The 22,791-nt window shown below is 36.0% G+C and overlaps 1 protein-coding gene across 1 annotated transcript in view; it reads left to right on the top strand.

The window, feature by feature from the left end:
• The window catches only part of TGFBI (transforming growth factor beta induced), a 42,957-nt gene that overhangs the window by 5,139 nt on the left and 15,027 nt on the right, over positions 1-22,791 (top strand). Inside the window, exons 2-9 of the mRNA XM_039334855.1 lie at positions 3,876-3,974; positions 14,866-14,930; positions 15,527-15,684; positions 16,639-16,803; positions 17,616-17,762; positions 17,898-18,039; positions 20,846-21,058; positions 22,179-22,316. Of these exons, the coding sequence (XP_039190789.1) occupies positions 3,876-3,974; positions 14,866-14,930; positions 15,527-15,684; positions 16,639-16,803; positions 17,616-17,762; positions 17,898-18,039; positions 20,846-21,058; positions 22,179-22,316 (1,127 nt within the window). The remainder of the gene's footprint in view (positions 1-3,875; positions 3,975-14,865; positions 14,931-15,526; positions 15,685-16,638; positions 16,804-17,615; positions 17,763-17,897; positions 18,040-20,845; positions 21,059-22,178; positions 22,317-22,791) is intronic.

Here is a 22,791-nt window from a genome sequence, read left to right as displayed (position 1 = left end):
ATTATTGATGATCTTCCTCCTTTGCCAATGTCACCCACCATTTTTTTAAAAGGATGGTTTTAAGTAGTCCCTAACCATTAGGCATCACTACCCTAATTCATTCATTTCTAAACTCTTAGTACATTACAGAAGCAAAAAGTATTTGCTAAGGTAGACCATTGTCACAAATATTTGTAGTTTTTCTCCAAAGATTCTACCAGTATAATAATAAAAATCTGGGCAGATCTTCAGTGCCTATGTGACAGTAGCCTCTAGCTAGAGAATGCGTTCTTTGACTTGCCAGTGTTCAACTATTTGGGCTACCATATTTTCTTTCTAGGAAATCAGATGGATCCAGCTAATCTATTTTGTCAGTTGTGTGTCGGAATTGTATAGCATTTCTTGGGTTTTCCCAATTATTATTATCCAAATTTGCAAGTCTGGCCAAACCACTGACTTGGCTTTCCCAGAAGGGTGTTCCCTTTCAATGAGATTTCAGAATTTAGTAACCTTTCTTCAACTTAAACAGGCACTTGCTTGTCAGACCAGATATTTAACACAAACATCATGTATGTATGCATTTGTATGTGTACATATAATCCTCACTGTCATTTTTACCATTAATTTTGCCAAGTTTCCTATTTTAGAATGAATTGCTTCCTGTCTCTGTATAATTGGCCACATGGTATTAAATTATTCTCAGTCATTCAAGATATATCATATAGGTGGAATATACCATCCAATTGAGTTTGTCTTCTGGTAACTATGTCAACAGTTTTGACAGGCCTTTTGAAAAGCTTGTGGCTCTTCCAAGGATAATTCAGAGATATTTTTTATTCATCCATCCTCCCTATTGCCCTTCCATTGCACTCCTCTCAACTTTGGAAAGCATAGTGATTTTTTTGTCCATTTATATGCTTGTATTGTCTGCCCAAATTATGTGAGTTTCTGCTTATTGCTGAGAGTTGCTATTCAGAGATAGAGCTTGAAGAGTTGATTTTATACATTAAAGTAATAGATATTAACCTTTTATTTAATGCCATGGAGAAAATGAATCAAACAAACCAAAGGTCCAGATACTGTCAACCTATACATGTGTATCTGTATTACGATACTTAGCTTTTAATCAAGCCTCACAAAAGATATTTTTGCTTCTTGTGTCTAAGCAATAAATGAAATCCAGATATCTTAGTCAACTAACTTATTTTGGCATCTGAGAGACAAAGTCTCAAAGCAACTGGTCACCCATCACAGTGTAACAATACTGCACAACAACAATAATTCTGGGTTGCTCTTCTTGCCATCCAGAATCAGCTGTTTGAAACAGCTATTCTATCTAATTTTATCAGCTGGCCTACTCTACATACAAAAAAAAAATTCTGGTTTCATTTTTTCCCCTTCTGAAATGTGTGTTCTCATGAATCAAATGAAACAGATAGCATTAAATTTCAAGATACATGTTGAACTCAAAGATGAAACAAATCAAGTTGATATATGCCAAAGATAAAAGGCTTTTAGAAGGCTTTGAATGTAAGGCAAGTAAATTATGTTAAGCCTTTCAATGGCCTGTTTATCTAGGAATTGCATTGAGATTTTTTATCTAGAGAACTGTAGACAGAGTTGATGGATCATAATTCTCACTCTTCCAAACAATGGAAGTGTTGAGATGATGTGAGTTATATTCCAATCTCCCAGAGTGTATTGGATTGGGGAAGGCCACCCAACTATTTTATTGGTCTACTGTTGTGATATTATCTCCTTGCAAATGGTGGCTCACTTCAATCTCAGTAGCATTTCTAGTTAAATATAGGATCAGATTCATAAGAAATGAATATACCAATTCCTATGCTGTTTAGTTAACCTGGATGGACTACTACAAGATGTGGGATGTCCACTAGTATTTTTTTAAAAGCAAGATTAATATAATGACAATAGGTCTTGTATTAGTAACTGGAACATCATTTGCACAGACTATAGTTAATTGGTTTGTTCCTGGGTATTGTTAATTTCTTGAAGTTTTTTTTAAGAAGTTACTGGTAGCCTGTTATCTTTCCTCAACCTTACCTTTTGATGGAAGGCATGTTGGGAAAAATGATGGTCCAAGGCAGAGCTTTGTTGCTAAGTAATTATTTAATTGGGGACTCCCACATCCAAATCCAACTTTAAGGAGTATCCATACAGTCATTTGATCTTCATTGGGAGATCACACAAAATACTGTACACTTCCAGCAGCATTTGATTTACATTCCTATTTCACAGTTAACCACATTTTTAGACTGGATTTGACATCAAGTGCTTCCCAAGGACCTAGGATAGGCAGATATTGTTGTTTAACCATTTCAGGACGTACATTATTCCAAGTAAAGCTGCCTTTTACAATTGACTGATGCTGATTTTGTCAATGCCAATGGTGTTCAGATGGAATTACAGTCAAGGGACCTGTTACTATTGATAATTTTTGCTTTCTTTTGCCAGAATTATTATTCTACTTCTATTTGCAGCTCTTTATATTATGTGATTTACTTATTATTAAATATTGAGTTAGTTGAGTTTCTCATGAGGTCATTTTCACTGTTTAATGGTAGAACTAGATAAGAAGATAATGTTGGAGCTGGAAGATAATTGATAGGTGGCTTTCTTTCAAATCACTTCTTTATAGTTTTCTCTATGTCTACCTGTCCTATTATCAACAGTTCTTATTTGTAAGCTGAAAAAGACTGTGAGAAATATATTATTGCTTTTCTTTCAAAAATAGATGCTGTTGGCCACAACTTATCACCATCTCAAAATTTTCTTTGTTTCTTCTTCTATATTATTTAATATATTGTTTTCTCTTGGTGCTACTATGATGGGAGCTCACTATACCAAGCTTATAACCCTGTACGGAAATCACATATGAATTCAGCTTTATATACTTTTATATTTATACACAAAACATTTCAAGGAATATTGGAGGAGTAGCATATCAGTGTGCATTGTGCTGTTACAGTATTATAAGATGTGTGAAAAAGTATGGGTGATGACTTTGACACCATATTAAGTCTGACAGGAAAATCCTGTCAGTTAGGAAATGTCAACTGGTGGGGTCAAAGAAGAAAACATTTTTTATTGTTACATCCGGCCCTTGCAACATCATTCTCCTAAAGATCAGATTGGCTTCAAATCTAAAGCCTTTTCCAAGATTTTAGAGACATGACATTGGCACCCAGAATTGGGGACCAGGTGTACAATAAAATCTGCATAGTTGTTGTGCTGAGTATTAATAGTTTTTTATACCTTAGCTGCAGATTATACTATATCATTTGTTACACCGGTTTATCTATTTTTATATGTTTTAAATATATATATTGTGTTCTTGTGTACTGCTTTTAACTGCTGTAAGCTGTTCGGAGTCATGAATTTAAGATAACAGGTTATATACCATAAATCAAACAACCAGCCTTATCATCAAACCATTAAGCTATATAGTCTCTTGACTGGAAATTGCTTAAAATAGCTTTCCCAACCATGCACACATGAGACATCTTGAATCATATTTTTAGGAATGCTCAGGTAGTGTATAACTAACAAGACTTAATGGTCCACTGACTAGCTGCCTTGATAGAAAATATATTATTCCAACTTAAGCATTTAAAATTATTATGATTGTCAGAGGGGAAAATATATTTTAGTATTAATTCAAAGGAAGACAAACCTCACTCTTGCTTTAATGTCAAATTCCAGTTGCGTTTACAGTATTATATTATTTTATATTCTATCTCCTGCAAAGTCAACAACAACAATAATACATTTCTTAACCTTTGGAGTGTTTACTGCTGATGTATTGTCAAAGACATGTTTGAATACCAATCTATAAATGGAGAAATGAAAAATAATGTTTCTCCTTTGATTTGTAGCCCCAATGTTTGTGCCGTACTGAAACTCATCGGAACCAACAAGAAATACTTGCCAAGTTGCAAACTGTGGTACCAGAAGAAAATATGTGGAAAATCAACGTAAGTAAGGTTTAAGAAAAGGAGAAAGTTTTTCTTTTTGTGCTCAACAGGCATGCAAATGAATAATGAAATAAGGTTTTCTTCCTGGCTTCGTCAGCCCCATGAGGGATATCTGCAAATCAATCTGAGGTCTGTCCTGGCAAATCCAACAAGCATTGCCTAAAGCTTCCTGAAAAAAAAAAATGGCCTTGATGCATGCGCTTGGAAGGAAGAAGCAATCTGCACTCAGTTAGGAATTTATACAGGCTGGCTGACTGCCAGTCTTCTGCTAAAGTCTTCTAGTCTTCTAAGAAAGGTGTATCCTCCCCAAGGTCAGATAAATTTGGAATTTGAGGGATGAGATAACTATAAGTATCATGAAAGATCCAGAGAGCTAACTTGGCCTGAGTAATTTATAGGTTGATCATCTGCGATGATAAATAAGTTTCTAGTGAGATGAAATCAACAGAAGTTAGAAAAGGGAAACTATGTCTTAAAGGAACCAGTGTCTTAGAGCAAAAGCATGTAAGTGTTTTTACCTCAATGGTTGCAAGTAAGTAGGGTTGGCAAAGTGGTGGGTCCAGGATAAAATTTTGCTTAATTTAATTTATACGAAAAAATGTATATGAAAAATTAATTACAGATCAATCAAGTCAGTTTAGTGAAACCAATTCTGCACTGATTTAATAATTTCCTCTAATAATCACATTAACATTTACAGTTTTCTGGCAGTGTTTGGAGAGTTGTATAGACTGTACCAGGGGTAGGCAATCTTGGCTCTTTTATGACTCGTGGACTTCAACTCCCAGAATTCCTGAGCCAGCCATGCTGAGGGGAAAGGGAGAGGTTTCCAAGCTGAGCCATGCTGGCTCAGGAATTCTGGGAATTGAAGTCCACGAGTCATAAAAGAGCCAAGGTTGCCTACCCCTGGACTATACTGACCATCTTTGAAGATTTGAAGCTTTTAATTGTTCCCTTCTGCATTTGAGGTTCCGATGTTGACCACAAGGGATGCACTTTTATAAGGAAGCTTCAGCACCATGGCATTATGGTGGTTTTGAATTCCAAAATATAGTGCTCTTCTCTGGAAAGAAATAGAGACACTATTCCTATGTTGTTGTTGTTAATGTTCAGTGTAGAGAGCAGGGGACATAATCTTGATGTATAATAGAGAGATGAGATCCATTACCTAAGCAACGAGGGGAAAAAAAACCCGAGTTCAAAACAAGTAGGAAGTATGCAGAAAAGTTTCAGATACTGACACCTCCCTAATTCACATGGGTATTAGAAAAGAAGGACGTATAAACACAGTCAGATTTGCCAAATTCTGTTATTATAGCTACTCTCAATAAAAATAGTCTTAGCCTTCCTAGCCATGGTCTGGTCTACATGGTGAGGCTGTCACTCAGAAATAGTTTGCCAAAAATGTAAAGTGAGGATTGACAAAATGTCCAGATGTGGATTGGAAAGGACCCAACAAGTGCTCATTTATGGCTTTGTACCAGCCTGCAGGGAGATTTTGAAAAGATGTCCCATGGACTTAACTTAGGTCCTGCCTTTCCATTATTTGAGCACAGAATTTGAAAGAAAGAGGGGTGGTTGGCTTATCAAATTGGTAGGTGACAGAAAGTTGGCAAGGGTTATCAGTACTGGGGAATACATAATCAAAATTCAAATGATCTTGACAGGTCTAAATTAACAAGATGAAATTTAACAGAAATAAATTTTAAGTCCAACATTCAGCAACAAAAGAATAAAAAGCAGGTGGGATGGGTGAGAGCAAACTTGGCAAAAGTCTATGTGAAAAGGATTTAAGTACCTTGTTGTAGCTTGAATGTGAGCCAGCATGGTTAAAAAGAAGCGAATGCAGTCATAGACTATAGGAACAAAGTAAGACTGGTGAGATCATGAGAAGTAGATTCTTTTATGCTATATGTGTCAAACCTTATCCTGAGTGCTTAACTGATCCTGGATGTTACGTTTGAAAAAGGGCAATGAAAAACTGGTAAGTGTTCAGAGGAATTGCTGTAAGAAGTGACTGAAGGAACTTGGGTATCTTTAGCCTGAAAAAAAGATTAATAAGGGGTGGCTTGTATATTTTATGCAAAAGATGGAACTTGATGCTCTGGATGGCAGAGATTTATGAAATTCTAGTGTCAATCTCTTTGCATTCATTCCTTACTCCCCTCCCTCCCATTTTCTTGTTTCATGTTTTGATAGGTTTTTTTCCTATGAAACACAATGGAATAACTCTTGTAATTGATAATGTTACTGGAACATGATCAAATTCTGCAGCATCATCTCTTTTCCAATTATTAACCAATTCAATATGATCCACAGCCAATGTAAAAAGATATTCAAAAATCTATATAACATATCTGGAAAATCCTTACTTGGGCCATAACAGTTAATAACAATAAATTTATTAAAGCACTTAATCACCAATATATGAAAAACATTTCTGGACTACTTATTTCTTGTTCCACCACAATTTTTAAGCAGTTGTTAAATCAAAATTTCTACCCTCTAGCAGATTTTTAGTTTCCACTTATATATACTGATCCCCTAGACCAGTGATGGCAAATCTTTTAGAGACCGAGTGCCCAAATTGCAACCCAAAACCCACTTATGTATCATTGGGTGCTGGGTGGGTGTGGCCCGTTGGGTGGGCGTGGCCCATTGGTGGATGTGGCCCGTTGGGTGGGCATGGCTGTGGTGGTAACGGCAGACTGGGTGGGACTAAAAAATTCAATCAATCAATTCCAACTTTGCGAGATCTTTTTTTTTCCTGCTAGAAGTTGAAATTGATTAATTGATTGAACTTTTTTTTTTTTTTTTTTTGCACACAGCAGTGGAGGCCTAAAGCGAGAAGGTTTTATAAAACCCAGGTGAAGGCCTGGGACTGGGGCGACTGTGCACGTGCCCACAGAGGGCTCTCCGTGCCATCTGTGGCACACGTGCCATAGGTTCGCCACCACAGCCCTAGACAAGAGGTCTTTCTCTTACAGAACAAAAATGTGAGGTTTGTTTTTAAAACTGTAGTTATGGTTTTAATTAAGTATTAAGAATTGGTACACAAGTAATGTATAGCAATAGCAATAGCACTTAGGCTTATATACCGCTTCATAGTGCTTTACAGCCCTCTCTAAGCGGTTTATAGAGTCAGTATATTGTCCCCAACAATCTGGGTCCTCATTTTATCGACCTCGGAAGGATGGAAGGCTGAGTCAACCTTGAGACGGTCAGGACTGAACTCCTGGCAGTTGGCAGAATTAGCTTGCAATACTGCAGTCTAACCACAGTGCCATCACAGCTCATTATACAGTATATGGTTCATTAATAGCACAAAACTTTTAAACTGAAGATGAAGATGGCTGTAAACTAGTGTTTCTCAACCTTGGCAGCCTGAAGACATGTGGACTTCAACTCCCAGAATTCCCAGGCAGCGTGCTGGTTGAGGAATCCTGGGAACTGAAGTCCACCCATCTTCAAACTGTGAAGGTTGAGAAACACTACTGTAAACCATTGGGAGACTTCAGTAGTAGCAATATACTAAGTTTAGACATACAGACAGAGATGATAGACAGCTAAAAGCTTTGGGCACTGAAATGGGAGATAACTTAAACAGAATCAATTATTCAGAAGAATGATGGGTTCATCTTTTCTTTTAAGATGGACCTGGACTACCATCTATTAAGGATGTTTTATTTTGTAGTCTTCCATGTTGACTATGTGCAATTGCTCCTATCCTGAGGTCTTTCTGTCCTATGCATGTACCATAGAGATCAAATAAATCTTGCAACACTCATGGACAATGTAACAATAAAGATAATAAAGTTCTGAGAAATTGGTAAAAATACTCATGCCAAGTTATCAAAAGACAAAATGTTTGTAAGATTCACAACCTTGAATCCTACCTAAAGCTAATCCAAACATGAATAGCATGCTGGTAAATTTCAGATTAAAGCAAGTGTTTCAAGATAGCTTTTCATACTCTACATTCATGATATCTATAATTAAAATATGTGTGTTGAAAAGAATACACATATGATAAGACATGTAAACAGTATATAGAAGGTATTGGATCATTGTTCTGTTTTAAATGTGGATGTAGGTTTTTCTTACTTCCTTGTGCTTATCTTTACTAGAAAACCACATTTGTATGACAAGCACAAACACTCTCTGATTTCAAAAACAAAAAGACATTGTATGAAAGTCTCTGAAAGTCCTTAACATCTCCCAAAAAGGAGATTTAATTCAACATCTGGAAGGAACAAGTAGAAATAGTCAATAGAAAAGGCAAAAGAAGCATTTCTAACTCATTTCTATATTATGTCATCAACTATTTTTCAGACTACTATAATTCCTTTTTTAAATTGGTCACAAATTTAGGAAGGATTTTTGGAAGTGGTTTGCCATTTCCTTCTCCCTGGGGCTGAGGAGACTGACTGGACCAAGATCACTCAGCTGCCTTTGTGCCTAAGGCAATGCTAGAACTCACTGTCTTCTTGGATTACTAGCTCGATGCCTTAACCACTACAACAAACTAACTCTTCTCATGATCCCTTTAAGTATTCTAATTATGCCATCATTTGAACTTACTAATGCACATAAAAGATTATTTCCTGATTGTAAAAAAAATTCTGATTGTGGATTTCCAGTCTCAAAATAGAATGGTTCCTCTCTTCCTGAATTTTAACAGTGGTAATTTGTTCCATCTCGATGTCCTTTTCAGCTAAAATGGAACACAATATTATAAAGTATTACATTAATAATTAATAATAGGAATTGCTGATAGTATTGGGAGGCCCTTCCCGCCAAAAGTGAATCAAGGGACTTAATGGGAGAGGATATGAATATTACACTGCTGGAATTGTTCTGGTTTTCTTCTTAGTGTTTTTAGGGTGTCAGATGGAGATATATCTTTAATCCTATATCTGCCCTGTCAAGCTCCTGGCATCAGATTTCTAGAAATTTCAAAGTTTCTGACATTTGATTTACTGATATCTAAACCCTAAATCCCCACTTCCTTGCTGTATTTGCAATGATTGAATTCTCTCAGCTTGATTCAAATAGAATTTAACTCACTTGGTTCTTGAAAAGGCATAAATCATGTATTATTTTGCCTTGGCTCTATCAATGTTTGGAATGGGTCCCTCAGGAAGTATTGAAAATCCAAGGTCACTCTTTGAAAAAAGTAGAGCACTTTGGATTTAAAAATTAGAGTTGCTTTGTTTTTAGCTAACTAATTCTTCAAAACAAAAGGGAAGAAACCTTATCTCAAATATTAGAATGTAATTAATTATTTGGTAGGAGATGTATTTGTTTTTACCTAAAAATTGCAACACTAAGAAGAAAATCAAAACAATTCCAGCAGCATAATATTCACATCCTCTCCCATTAAGTCCCTTGATGAAACATAGTGAAATATAGTCTTTCACTATCCTCCTTTTCCTCTAATACATAAAGCTGACTTCTGTATCCAGAGATTAATAAATGTGGTCTTCTGTTTAAGTCCCCATTGAGTCTAGTGCTGGTTCATTGGCACAAATACAAGTGATATAAATAAAAATGTTTGCCACCATGAAGCTACCTTCCCAGTTTTGCATTTGAGAAAAAGCAAATCTGATTATAAAATGTTAACAAAGAAGCAGTTTTAAACATCTGTAAAGGAGAATTTTTATTTATAGCGATGATTAAAGCACAGGCCATAAAATAAGTTACATATAGGGAATATGGGTTCAAATATCTTCTGCCACAAAGCACTTTAACTACCATTAGTTAAGCTATCTTGAAGAGCTGCCATGATAATAAAATAAGAGATGTTATTATTACTGTGATAGAAAAGCTAAATGTCCAATTCTTTAATACTGAATGCTTTTCGGCCATTTCCCAAAATGTTGTTTTTCCAGACAAAAATAGAACTATAATGTTTGTTCATAGCATCAGAGGAAGATGAGCTGATTTTGTTCTTCTTCCAAACCCCTGATTTGCTGGATGATAATATCATTGCATTTCTCCCTTCTGTCACCACGTTGTGCTCTCTCTTTAGCCCATAGACCTGAGAAAACCTGAGGGGCAAATTTCATGATACTATCTGATTATAAAACTTCCCACAAACGTATGTGTCCTCTGATTAACTTGGCAGTTCAGAGTTATCTCTGGTGTGTTTTGATTTCGTAAAATGAGCAATCATTTTGCTATTTGAAACTTGTCTCTAAGTTCTTTGATGCTCAACCATCATTTGTCTTTCTCTGATAAAAGTCCACTTGTTGCTGTACTCTTGTGCTTGTCTAAATGCCATCAGTAATGGAAAATACTTGAGCTTTCCTTTGTTCCACATTCCTTCATTCTTGTCTGAACAACCCTTTCCTTGCACTGGTTGTTATTATGCCTGAAGAGTTATGCTAAATCAGTTTGAAAAGGAATCCTTGAATTTAATTAATTCAGTGGAGTAGACTGAGATGGGAGGGGGGACACAGGCAACTATTTTTTACTCAGGGACTGGTTTTTTTTTTAAGCCAGTTTCCAAGGCCTATGGGGATGGAGCAGGGCAGCATCAGACTCTGATGTGAAAATATACATAAATAGTGAGGATTAGTGTAGCCTTGTTACTTTTACAAAGAACAGGGTATTCCTGGGATATTCCCAGATTTAGAATATGTTGTGTTTGGAATTAGACTGCGTGGAGAAGTAGGCTTGCATAACTCTCAGTATATGTTTGAATAAGATGTTGGTTTAAGAGCAATGGCAACTAAAATGATATCACAATATTTTATTAACTGTATAGTGAAAGAAGAATATGTAGTTATTTGTGTAGTTTTTCAAAGCTCGATGTTGAAGGAGCAAAGAAAGAATTATTTTCCCTGATAGCATCCTCATATTCTTTTACTTCTGGCTGTAACATTTAGTTTACCAGGAATGACATAAGTCTGTAAGAATTCCATCCCACATAAATGCAAACAAGAATACCTTTGCTCAGTGGTGGGATTCAAATACCTGAACAACCGGTTCTCATATTTGATGCAGGCCTGCTCCTCCAATGCTTAGAATGGACTTCCAGAAGTGGCATCATGCACTTCCGGTAGGCTGTTCTAGGCCTGGGAGGCCTCCTCCAGGCCTCCGATGCCTAGAACAGACTTCCAGAAGTGGCATCCACACACTTCTGGTCGGCTGTTCTAGGCCTGGGAGCACTCCTCCAGACCTCTGAGGCCTAGACTGGACTTCTGGAAGTCAGCCGGTTCTCCAAATTCAGGTAAATTCAGCTACCAGTTCTCCTGAACCAGTGCGAACCGGCTGAATCCCATCACTGCCTTTGCTCCTAGATCACTATAAAAGAGACTTTAAAAAAATAAAGTAGCAGGTAAGCAATTAAGACACTTCTAGAAGTTTTGAATGTCAACTTGTGTCAGCTTCAGCCAGCATGCCCACTGGCAAGAGACTATTGGCTTGAAGTCCAAAACAATTATTGGACACAATATTCTATATTTCCCGTGTACAGGATAGTTGCCATGACTATCTGTATGCTATTTCATCCAGTTTAATCTAATTTCATACATTTCTCCGGTTTGTGTTTGGCAAGGCAGGGCTGGCCAATAACTAAAGCATTAATAAGGATAATCAAAGACAAGACTTGGGTCTGAGCTATACAGGGCATACAGGACATTGGAAGCCAGGAGAGTCAGAATTCAGAAGGTCATTGCTTAGTAGCAAACTGAGAAAGAAAGCAGAAGTCAACCCTCCAAAGTAAACCAGAAAGGAAACATGATCAGTTAAGCTAATTGTATTTTATTGTAAGACTACGTTAACAGAATCTTGCAAGTCTGAAAGTACAGATTTCCTGCTGTCTCTTAGTCTGATCAATTAGGGTGGGACCTTCTTAGGTTTCTTTCTCTGACCATTAAGCAACTGTGGGCTCCTCCCTCTCTTGTCTGATTGTTCCCTCAGAGACATCACTTCCCCTCTTCCCTCAAGGTCATTCCCACCTACCATTCCAACAGGAAAACCAAACAGGAAAATGGGGCAGGGAGCCAATTGATTCTGACCCAAATATGTAGTCTGTATGCCATCACATCCTTCTTCAGGAACAAACTAGGTGAAACTCAGTTTTGATTTGACATGAGGAATTTACCATAAAAGCTAAGATAAGAATTCAGCCCATAAAAATTTCTCTTCTATCTCTCTGTAACATAACTAGAACTAGGAATCCAAAAGCCTTCTTAGTTTTTAATTACAGCTTAGCATAGAGATAGGCAGTGTCTTATTTTTTGCAGGCTGCTTGTTCTGCACCTGAACAATAATAGCAATAGCATTTAGACTTATATACTGTTTCACAGTGCTTTACAGCTCTCTCATCTGAGAGTTCTTACTGTTTAAAAGGACATGTTTTTTATTTCCTAGAAACAAAGTTAATAAAAATGTTGACCTCTAGATAATACTGCTTTGAGAAACAAATCTGCGAAGGGCTTCTGGTTATCTATTCATCCAGCCAGTGATATAACTAGGATACTGGTTCAAACTGAGTGAGCAGTGGTGGAACAAATAATTAGATGTCATAAATAAATCTGCTATGCTTTGAGGACTATTTCACACATATGGGGCTCTTCAGTGTCAACATTTTCCTTTCTATTACCTCTGTTTTTCATTGATATATTTATCTAGGCTAAGTAGTGACCCATAAAGATGGAATAGAATAATAATGTTGAGCTACAACTGTCTATTTTGTGTATGTTTGCCTCAGATTTATTTCTCCATAATATGTGAAACCCTGCTAATATCAACTTAAAGATAAGCAATTTATTTTTAGTCATTTATTCCCTTAGGCTCTGTGCTCGTTTTGCAGTTGATCCACCAAATCAAGCAAACACTTCTACTGAAGAGTTCAGACTGCCCTCCTAAGTTTGTATACATTAGGTTTCTAGCCAGTTAGTAGCAGCTCATTAACACCCATTTCTCTATAAATAAGCCTTTGAGAAACAACATCCTATCTTGGGAATTCTTGATGCTGAACTGTGGCTGAATTCTCTGTTAATCATTTCTTTATGTTTAATTCTGGTTTGAACTAAAAATCTGTCTAGACCATTAAGGGTGTGTTTATTTGGTTGCCAAATTACGCATATAAATGCATATATCTGTATATCCCCAAAAAAAAAAAAAGTTAGTGCGAGGCTGAAAAGTGTACCAGTGGGATGTTGAGAGCTCCAAGCATCAAAGAAAGCAAATTATTTTAAGCAAAACATTTCCCATATGGAATATATATAAAGTCTAGACAATGAGTCAGGATTTTCCTAGGTAACTTTTTTTGGAAGGTTGCAGAACAGAATTTGTTTCTATAAATGTAATGCATGTTTAAAATGTCATTATTTTATTTATTTATTTAAATATTTAATCATTTTAAAGAATTTTTTTCATCCTCCAGCATGCTAAAGGTCAAATCATAAAATGCTGCCATCCAATGACTCTCCCCTATTTCATGTACAGATACATTCCTATATTTTCCATAACATTTTAACCCAATACAGCTTACTTGCTTTTGAATCAATTCTATAGGTTAAATCTACAGGCAGTTTTGTCACTAAGATTACACTATCTACTTTTCTAAAAGTTGCAGAATTAGAAGTTAATATTGGGAAAGATGAAGCTTTTTGTCCTTAAGAAAAAAGAAAGCATAGTTTTATTTTGCTTAAATAAATAATAAAATGGAGTTTTTTAAAAAAAGTATATATTGACTTCTATTTCTATATATTGTCTTTCGCTAGAAGGCAGAGAAAAGACTAATCACCAGCAGCTGTTAAATATGTCAGAGGGAACTTATTAGTTTGATCCCAGATCAATTTTTCCAAAATTAAACCTTAAAACATAACTAATTGACCTGGCTGCTTATTTACAACACAGAGGTACATTCATTGGCTTATTTATTTACCTGATTGGTCATAATACAGTTGGGATAGTCATGAGTTCATTCAAGTTGATACAAGAGAATGAATTTTTTTTTAAAATCAATTCCTAGTCAAGTAGGCTGGTCAAAGAAAGCAAAAATTGTCTCTCAAGGAGAGAACTATTATTCTAATACTGGGGACTTGATGAAAGAAAACATTACATAGTTTGTGAAGATAATAAACATAATGGAATTACAATATCCAAACAATGATTAAATATATTGTGGGAGCCCAGCAGATACCAAAGTAGCTTACTCTGCTAAAAAAATCACTTCATTACTTTTAATGTAGTTTGCAGTCGATCACCCTGATATACATATATGAAGTAAAACTTTTTAAGCTTTAGAAAGATGCAGTGAATAAGTGTATATTTGACAGTTAGAAAACAGCAAAAGATGTTGGCTTCAGTGCACATATTTTATGCACATTTTGCTTAAGTGATACCCCCTTAGTAGATCTTGCACCCCAATGTGGTAAGTGAATGTCAGATGCAAAAGATCAGGATTACGCATGAAGATCTAATTAAATTGATTTATTGCTAATAATGCATGTGCACAGAAATCTATTCAATTAACAGTTAGCACTATCTTGGTGTTAGATAAGGATTCAAGAGGGGTTGGATTTAGTGGTTTGTGGCTACACAGAGACTCTAGGCTGATTCCTCTTTTCACTCTGCCCCCAGGTTTTTCCTCTTCTTCTTTTATAGTGAAATACATTGATTTTCCAGTTTATTTTTAGAATGCCCCCACCCCCAAGTAGTGTACAATTTTTCAATTAGCTTCACTATGGAGATATTTCTCAACTTGCCAGTCATCTTTCCAAATGTTTTATATGACTTTTCAGAATGATAGGTCAATACGGACAGATCCAACTAGACTTAATTTCAGTCAACTTTCACTGTACCAATTATGCCAGATGGTAACTGAAGTTGTGGTTGATTAATCTTATTATGCTGTGTATGTTTCTTACTACAGAATGGTTGCTTATGAATGTTGTCCTGGATATGAAGAAGTGCCTGGAGAAAAAGGCTGCCCAGCTGGTAAATAAGATTATTAACTGAGATTTATAGGTATACCATTTTCAACAAGAGACTGTCCAGTCTCTTCTTGACAGAAGAAGAATTCAGACAGAATTTCTGTAGTACCCGTTCCAAACAGAGTGATATAAAAAGTGGCAGCTTTTTTTTAACCTTTAAAACCTGTCATTATGCTTTCTGTTTGCAAAGTATAAACAATATTAAAAAGCTAGTAAGACAAGTACAGTATTGCATACAATATTTGTGGAATTTAATTAGTTAACAGAGCAAGCAGGTACTCCTTTGGCTTCTCAAAGTAAAACCTTTCAGTTCTAAATTTATTTCATCCCTATTTTCTGCCACATATTTTGGCTTTTGTTTTACACAGGCAAATGAGAGATTATAGTGAATTTTCTTTCTTCAGCATTTCCATAGATTATGCTTTCTGTGTCTGTCAATGGTTATTAATTATGATGACCTGAAGATATCACAAAAAGAGAACAAGAAAGAGAAAGAGAAAAAGAAATAGAGAGAGAGTGGGAGGGAGAGAGAGAAAATAGATTTTGTTCTGAATCTACTATGACTTTGTTAAAGAAAAAATTCTGCTTTATTTTTAACAGCTTTGCCACTTGCCAATCTCTTTGAGACACTTGGAATTGTTGGAGCCTCTACCACTCAGCTCTATTCTACCAGCTCTAACCTGAGTGCTGAAATCACAGGGCCTGGCAGCTACACAATCTTTGCCCCCACCAATGAGGCCTGGGCATCATTGCCTGCTGTAAGTCTAGGGCAGCTGCATTTTGCTCAACATGAATGGAATTCCTGATGTGATATATCAGGATCATAACCAATCATTATGAATACAATTAAGAATAAATAGAATGTGAAGAGGTTAGATCCAGAGTCATGGCTGTATAATGAAACATTTGCTTTGTCTTTATAAGAAATATTATTTAAATATTCTTGACGCATTTTAAAAAAATATGAGATTAGGTAGAATTATGTAATTTATGTGCAGCAAATATGCGGTTGTAACTATATCCACTCCAGGCTCATGAAAGCTAAGAACAAGTTAGACTGCAAAAAAATGTAGAAGATGAATGTCAGATCGGCAATCAAAAAATCAGTTCCTTTTCTTTATTTTGAGCCAGTGTCTTCTGCAAGGGGACAGAGACATCAGATTAACTAAAGCAGTGTTGTGGTATCACTTCACAAGCTTTCCCCCTTTTGTACACCTGCTGCAGTGTTGCAAATCTGGTTCAAAATGGAAGAGCTTGTGACATAATGCTGCTATCAGTGCTTTCATCGTTCTAATGAAAGCAACAAAATTCTGTGGATATTGTTGCTCTGAGCTGAATATATAGTTATTACTGTATCCCTTCCTACTTGGAAAGGCAGAATTCCTTTTCTCAAGGGTAAGCCACCTCAATATAGTGCTTCCAAATTATTCTGTCACTAGCCATGATAACTGAGAATTAGGGTAGTTTTACTTTAACACATCAGGTTGGAAAAGGAAGCAGATATAAGGACATTTTCTGTTAAGAAAAATGTTGAGATAGCAACTGCTGTTTTGTTGGCAAAGCCCTCAATTCTCACTCTAGGGAAGCTAGTACAGTTCCCCACCTCCTGCAGGCAGAAAGCAGATAGAAATAGTCACATAAGATACATAGGCCCAGATCTGGAATAGGATGCTCAGAACAGCCAACTCTTTAATATGATTTCTTGATCTTAGGAAGTATTGGATTCATTGGTGAGCAATGTCAATATTGAACTGCTAAATGCTCTGCGATATCATATGGTGAATAAACGAGTCCTAACTGATGAGCTAAAACACGGGCTTTCTCTCCCTTCAATGTACCAGAATATTGATCTCAAGATTCATCATTACCCAAACGGAGTAAGTATCTGGTAAATTTACAAATACAGCTGGGCACGGACTTAACTTAGACTGGATGAAGATAAGATTATTTTGTTCCCACTTTGGATGGCTTAATAACGGAGCCAGTTATATTAATATAAATTAGCTTTCTATAGTATGATAACCAAAACAGGTAGAATACAGAAGGGCTGACTTTTTGTTATTGTCTTTACCTGGAGTTTCTACCATGAAGAAACCCTTTAAAGAGATTTTTTTATACCCATTATGGTGAATACATATAGCACTCCTCATGTTTTTTGGAATGCAAAGATTAAAAGAAACTGAGCATAGCTGCCTTTATTCACATCTCCCTGCAGCCATGTAATATTTTCATTATAATATATAATTTAAAAGAAGACTGCTAAATTATAGTGAGAGAGAAGGGTGAAGACCTCTACTGTACATAGGTAGGTTTCTATTATTTCAAAATGTAGAGTGAATATAATATAAATTATATGAAGGAAAAGCAGTGAATTATGTATGCATCAGTTTTTATAAGTTCAGTGTTTTGTGTTTAGATGTTTGTGTTCGAGTAAAAAAAGTTTGAATAAAAAGAAATTCTTTGAATTATTGGTCTTTAACTTTATGAATTTTTATTAAAGTGAAATTATTCATTTATAAATAGCTATTTGTAAAATCTATCAGATTCTTCAAAATATTCTGTCAGATCTACACGAGCAATCTCTAGATTCATTCTCTTTTAATGATAACCTTTTCTATGTTGTGTCATCCTTCAAATCAACATAGATATTTATATTCATTTCCATTTATTCCTGTCCTGCCAATCCCAGATTGTGACTGTGAACTGTGCTAGATTACTGAAAGCTGACCATCATGCTACCAATGGAGTAGTCCATTTGATAGACAAAGTCATTTCTACAACTTCCAACAGTATCCTGCAACTTGTAGAGATTGAAGAAAGTCTTGAAACTCTTAGGGTAAGCCCATCTCAAATGATCTCAGTCTTATTTCCTTACACCAATGGAAAGTGCGATCACTTTCTTGTGTAATTGGTAACTTTATTAGATTTATTCTAACATAATCGATTCTCTTTCTTTTCCATTTATTTAAAGGCTGCTGTGGCAGCTGCCGGTCTCAATAATCTTTTAGACAGTGAAGGGCAGCTTACATTATTAGCACCAACCAATGAAGCTTTTGAGAAGATTCCTAAAGAAACATTTAACAGGATCCTGGGAGACCCAGAAGCTCTAAAAGGTAAATAACCACAGTCTATCCATAATATTTTTTTATTGATAGAAAGTCTGTTGCTTTCACCAGAGATTCGAGTCTGTATGGAAGCCATATGTATTTCTGAAATTTATTACTATTAATTCCTCTTTATTCTCTTGAGTTACAGTGAGACAGTAAATGATGGTTACAAGTGATAGGAACTGTATTGAGATATAACATAGTATTCTGAGGATTAGGAATGGCCATTTAGCTTTCATTATAATTCATCTTTTCAGAAAGATAAAATCATGTTTCAACATTCTCTTCGCAAAACTGAATCTTCCTTTGAATCACGTTCTTTTAAGATGTCTTTGTTTTCATTAGAAATAAATATTTGTATGGGAGAACTAATCAAGTTTTTAAATGTTACAAGCATTAATATTAACTTATAAAGGCATGTATAGTATGAGGTCAATTTATCTGATGTATCATTCATGGGAACGTTGGTCTTTCTCAGTTATGAAATTCAATAGATTTTTTTTGTGGTGAAAACCTTGTTTAAACCTCTAACAAAATTGCATTTTATTTCTACTTAGTGAAAGTAATGTATGTTTGGGTATAGATAGTGTATGTGAGTGTAAATACACATGTGTGCATGTCATCTATAACCTAAGGCAACATTCTCTATTTAAAAATGGGCTGAACCTCATCTCTAGGCTTTTCACTCACTGGGACAAATGAAAATGCCTTTGGGTTTAACTAGAGGTTCTAAATAAAGAATTGGGCCACCTATTTTGAAATCTGGTAAAACTCTAATCAGGATATCTGTTCTCACCATCTAGAGCTAAAAGAGGCAAAAGCTTTGATAGTGTTGCCTCTTTTTCTCTCTATTCGATTGTTATATCAACAAGTTATATATATGAATGGAAGGGAACCTGACTGGAGTAATAGTTTGCATGCCTCTCTGCTATGGTGGTAGTTCTTCCTAACTCTATTTTGTCTTTTGGTTTATTGTGTTTACATGAGTCACTGCTTTGGTGATGATCTTTTTCAACTCTTCTGCTGATTTTAAGACAGGAGTGGAGAGAGGAAACCATGAGAAAGCTGTGTCAGCATTGACTCATTACCAAGAAGGCAGATGCAGGGGAACTGGGCAATCAATCTGGTCAGCACTTTCTATGGGGAAAAAGATGAACAATAGCAATCAGCATGTTAAAATGATGTGTTTGATGACACCAGATGGGCCTCAGAAACCTCTGTGATAGCAAGCTATGTTTTATACATACGTATATACATACAAACATACATCCATACATATATATGTGTGTGTGTGTGTGTGTTATTGTTAATATATATATTAAAATAAGCAACACTCATTCATTTCTAAAGCCAAAGTATAGTATAATTAGACCAGTTTTCTTTAAAATGGGAAACAATCCTCAGTTTTGCCAAGGATCTGAATAAATGTATCCAGTAAGAGTCGAGAAGCATCTTATCTTTAGGAAATAAATGTACCTGATTTTGTACATGTAAATTATATTATATTATAGAAGCACTTTTTAGCAAAGAAATATTTTTGTAAATAGCAAGGGAGGCTTAGGATGGATTTGAAGACTACAAGCAGTTCCTGGGTTAAGAATGGGTTCTGTTTCTAATTCTATCTTTAATTTGAAATTGTATGTAAGTTGGAACTCATATTTATGAATAGACTGCCTATTAATAAAAATGACAGATGGCGGTTTTCTTCCCTCAGCCGACAAACTGCTGATGCTATGCAGTATTTACATGAACTGCTGAAAACTCCTGAAAACAGGCAATATATTAAAAAACACACAGCTTCAGTGGTTTATAAAAACATTGTGCAGCATCAGTAGTTCATTGCCTCAAAGTAGCCAATGTCTGCCATTTTTAGTAATAGGCAATCCATTAGTAAGTATGGGTTGTCCATAAGTCAGATTTTTCTTAGCCTGGAGATTGCCTGTATTGGAGTCTCTGACTACATAATGATATTATTACAAGATACAAGTTTCTATCCCTCACTATTCTTGTTCCAATCCCTTGACCACAAAGGAATTTCACCTCTACTGGGCAGGGTTCTCTTAGAGCAGGGGTTCCCAACCGGGGGCGGGGGGTACGAGACAATACTCCAGGAGGTGCGAAAACTTGGGTTTAGAAGTTTCAAAATTATAGTGTATATGCATAATTCATTGTTGTTATTTCAAATTTTTGTAAGGGGAGCAAGAATATATCAGAAGCATTCTAGGGGTGCAGGGCATAGAAAAGGTTGGGAACTGCCATCTTAGAGATATGGCTACAGAATGTGCCTATTTTCTGCAAATAGTCATCCCTCATTTGCACATGATGATGATGATGATGATGATGATGATGATGATGATGATGATGATAAGATGGTTGGACTTGGAACAAGCAACTGATTCCTCCTTGACTGGCTCAGACGAGTAGAACTCCTTCCTTGCCATTAAGTATTGTATTTGCAGTTCATTTGCCTGTATGACCAGGCAAGCTGGAGGCTACAAGCATCTCTTTATTGAAATGCAATGAATTAAAACTATGAGCCCACCTTCTTCAGCCCATCCTCCAGATATAATTGTAAGAGCTGTAGACTCAACTTATCAGGAGGGCATCAGATCAGAGAAAGCTGCAGTGAGCAATCTGCAAGATTTGATTTAGCTTGACTACTGTATTTTGCCTATTCATAGGCAAAAATGTTAAGCATGTCAGCTTGCTGTTATTTCAAAATACTATTTAATTTTCACTCCGTGGCTTACCAATCACTACAAGAGATGTACAAGCTAAAATATTTCGCTTACTCTGTTCTGTTTCCCCATAGCACTGCTGAACAACCACATTTTAAAAACGGCTATGTGTGCTGAAGCTATTATTGCCGGTTTATCCATGGAAACCCTAGAGGGTAATATGTTGGAAGTAAGCTGTACTGGCAATCAGCTGACTCTCAATGGAAAGCCCATCATTGCTGACAAGGATATAATGGCCACAAATGGAGTAATACACATTGTCAATGAACTTCTCATCCCAGACGCTGGTAAACTTCCTCCTCCTGCTCCTCCAACATGGTTTATGGAACTAGTCATCTTTGCCCATTTAAAATGAATGCGTGAAATGGGAAAATGGAAATTGCACATAGCCCTTGCTATAATGTATGCTTCCTTATTCATAAAGATTCTAATCCTTGCATGTTGCCTACACTTTTGAGAAGTGGTTGGAATTGTTAAAAAAAATTGCTAATTACTTTTTAGGCAGAGACAACTATGAAAACGGGCAAGAGACAATCGGGCTAAAACTAGACATTTTCACACTGGCAAGGGTTGGGTATGATTAGGAAGATGATTAGGAGTGTGTGTGTGTGTGTGTGTGTAATTTTCAACTTCTAAAATTAAGTTAAAAATTGGGAAAATACGGAAAGGCAATGCTAATTCTTTCGCTTTAAATGAAACATGGAAAAAACTAAAAAAGTAAAGAATTTGTTTTTGAATAATTTTGAAACTGTTTTGATACAAATTTAATTAAGCCTAGATTACACTCATTGAAATCAGTGGAATTAGTCATGACAAATTAGTCATGGGATTCCTTGAGGGATTGCCTTTTTCCAAGAATCTCTACCCATCCAACCAGATCAAGTAGAATGGGCATGCTGCAGATCACGGCAGCCAAAGAATGTCAGCTGATAGGGACCAAAAACCAAGCTTTTTCCACAGTGAGCCCTGCTCTATGGAATATCTTCCTTAGAGTGGGCCCAACCTTGTTAGTCTTTCATAAGGCCCTAAAAACCTGGCTATGTTCCTGTGCCTGGGGCGCTGAATGTGTGAAGGGCCCCATTTCCTGGCTGTACTGCTAACTGGCCAAGTATCTTGCTCCCATATATCAGGATATTTTTTATTATTTTAAAATGTTTTTAGAATCTTTAATTGTAATGTAGTATTTTCTGAATTATAAGATGTCCAGAGTCATGACTGAAAGGGCAACTATAAAAATTGAATAATCAGAAAGCAATGCTCTGTTGAATTCACTAAGCATACTCAAATACGATTAAACTTTTTAGTTTTAATAGGTACAAGTACCTGCTTCTTCGTCAGGTACTGTTTTACTATGTATAATAATTATGAAATCCATTTTGAAATCTGTTGTTGTTATTTTAATTGAAGCAAAAACTCTGCTGGAGCTGGGTGAGGAATCTGATGTTTCGACATCTATTGACCTTTTTAGACAAGTTGGTCTCGGTTCACATCTTACTGGGAATGAGCGTTTGACAGTCCTGGCTCCCATCAATTCTTTCTACAAAGGTTTGTATACTTGAACTCTTATACAGTGGAATCTGTTTGTCATTAGTGCCTCATGTCCAATCAACAAGCTGAAATGAAGGGAGAGAAGGAAAGCCCATCCCCCTTCCTATGCCTGGAATTGTGCCTCTGGATGTGCCTTCTGCTTGAATTAGCTGCTAAGAATATTTTTTAATTAGTAGGATTGCATTACAAAACCATATCCAATCCTACTCTTCTTTGCTGGAATTCAAGATTTATAAAGGTTCTAAATTACACACACACACGCACGCACACACACTTTTTTCCCTAAAGCTGATTCTTAGCTAGCTAAAACAATGTCATAAGACAGTCAAAGTGTTAAATTTAAATTGTTAAAGTTTTAAAAGTGACCCAGCGCACATCTATCATGCTAAAACAGATTGTTGATCAATTGTCAGAGCAGTGGGCAGAAAACTGGGAGAAAGAAGATAAAATAGTGTATACAGCATCCTAAATA

Source organism: Crotalus tigris, unplaced genomic scaffold (genome assembly GCF_016545835.1).
Source record: "Crotalus tigris isolate CLP2741 ecotype Arizona unplaced genomic scaffold, ASM1654583v1 scf7180000017638.2057652, whole genome shotgun sequence".
Classification (NCBI taxonomy): Eukaryota; Metazoa; Chordata; class Lepidosauria; order Squamata; family Viperidae; genus Crotalus; species Crotalus tigris.
This window is presented reverse-complemented; position numbering and strand designations above follow the sequence as displayed.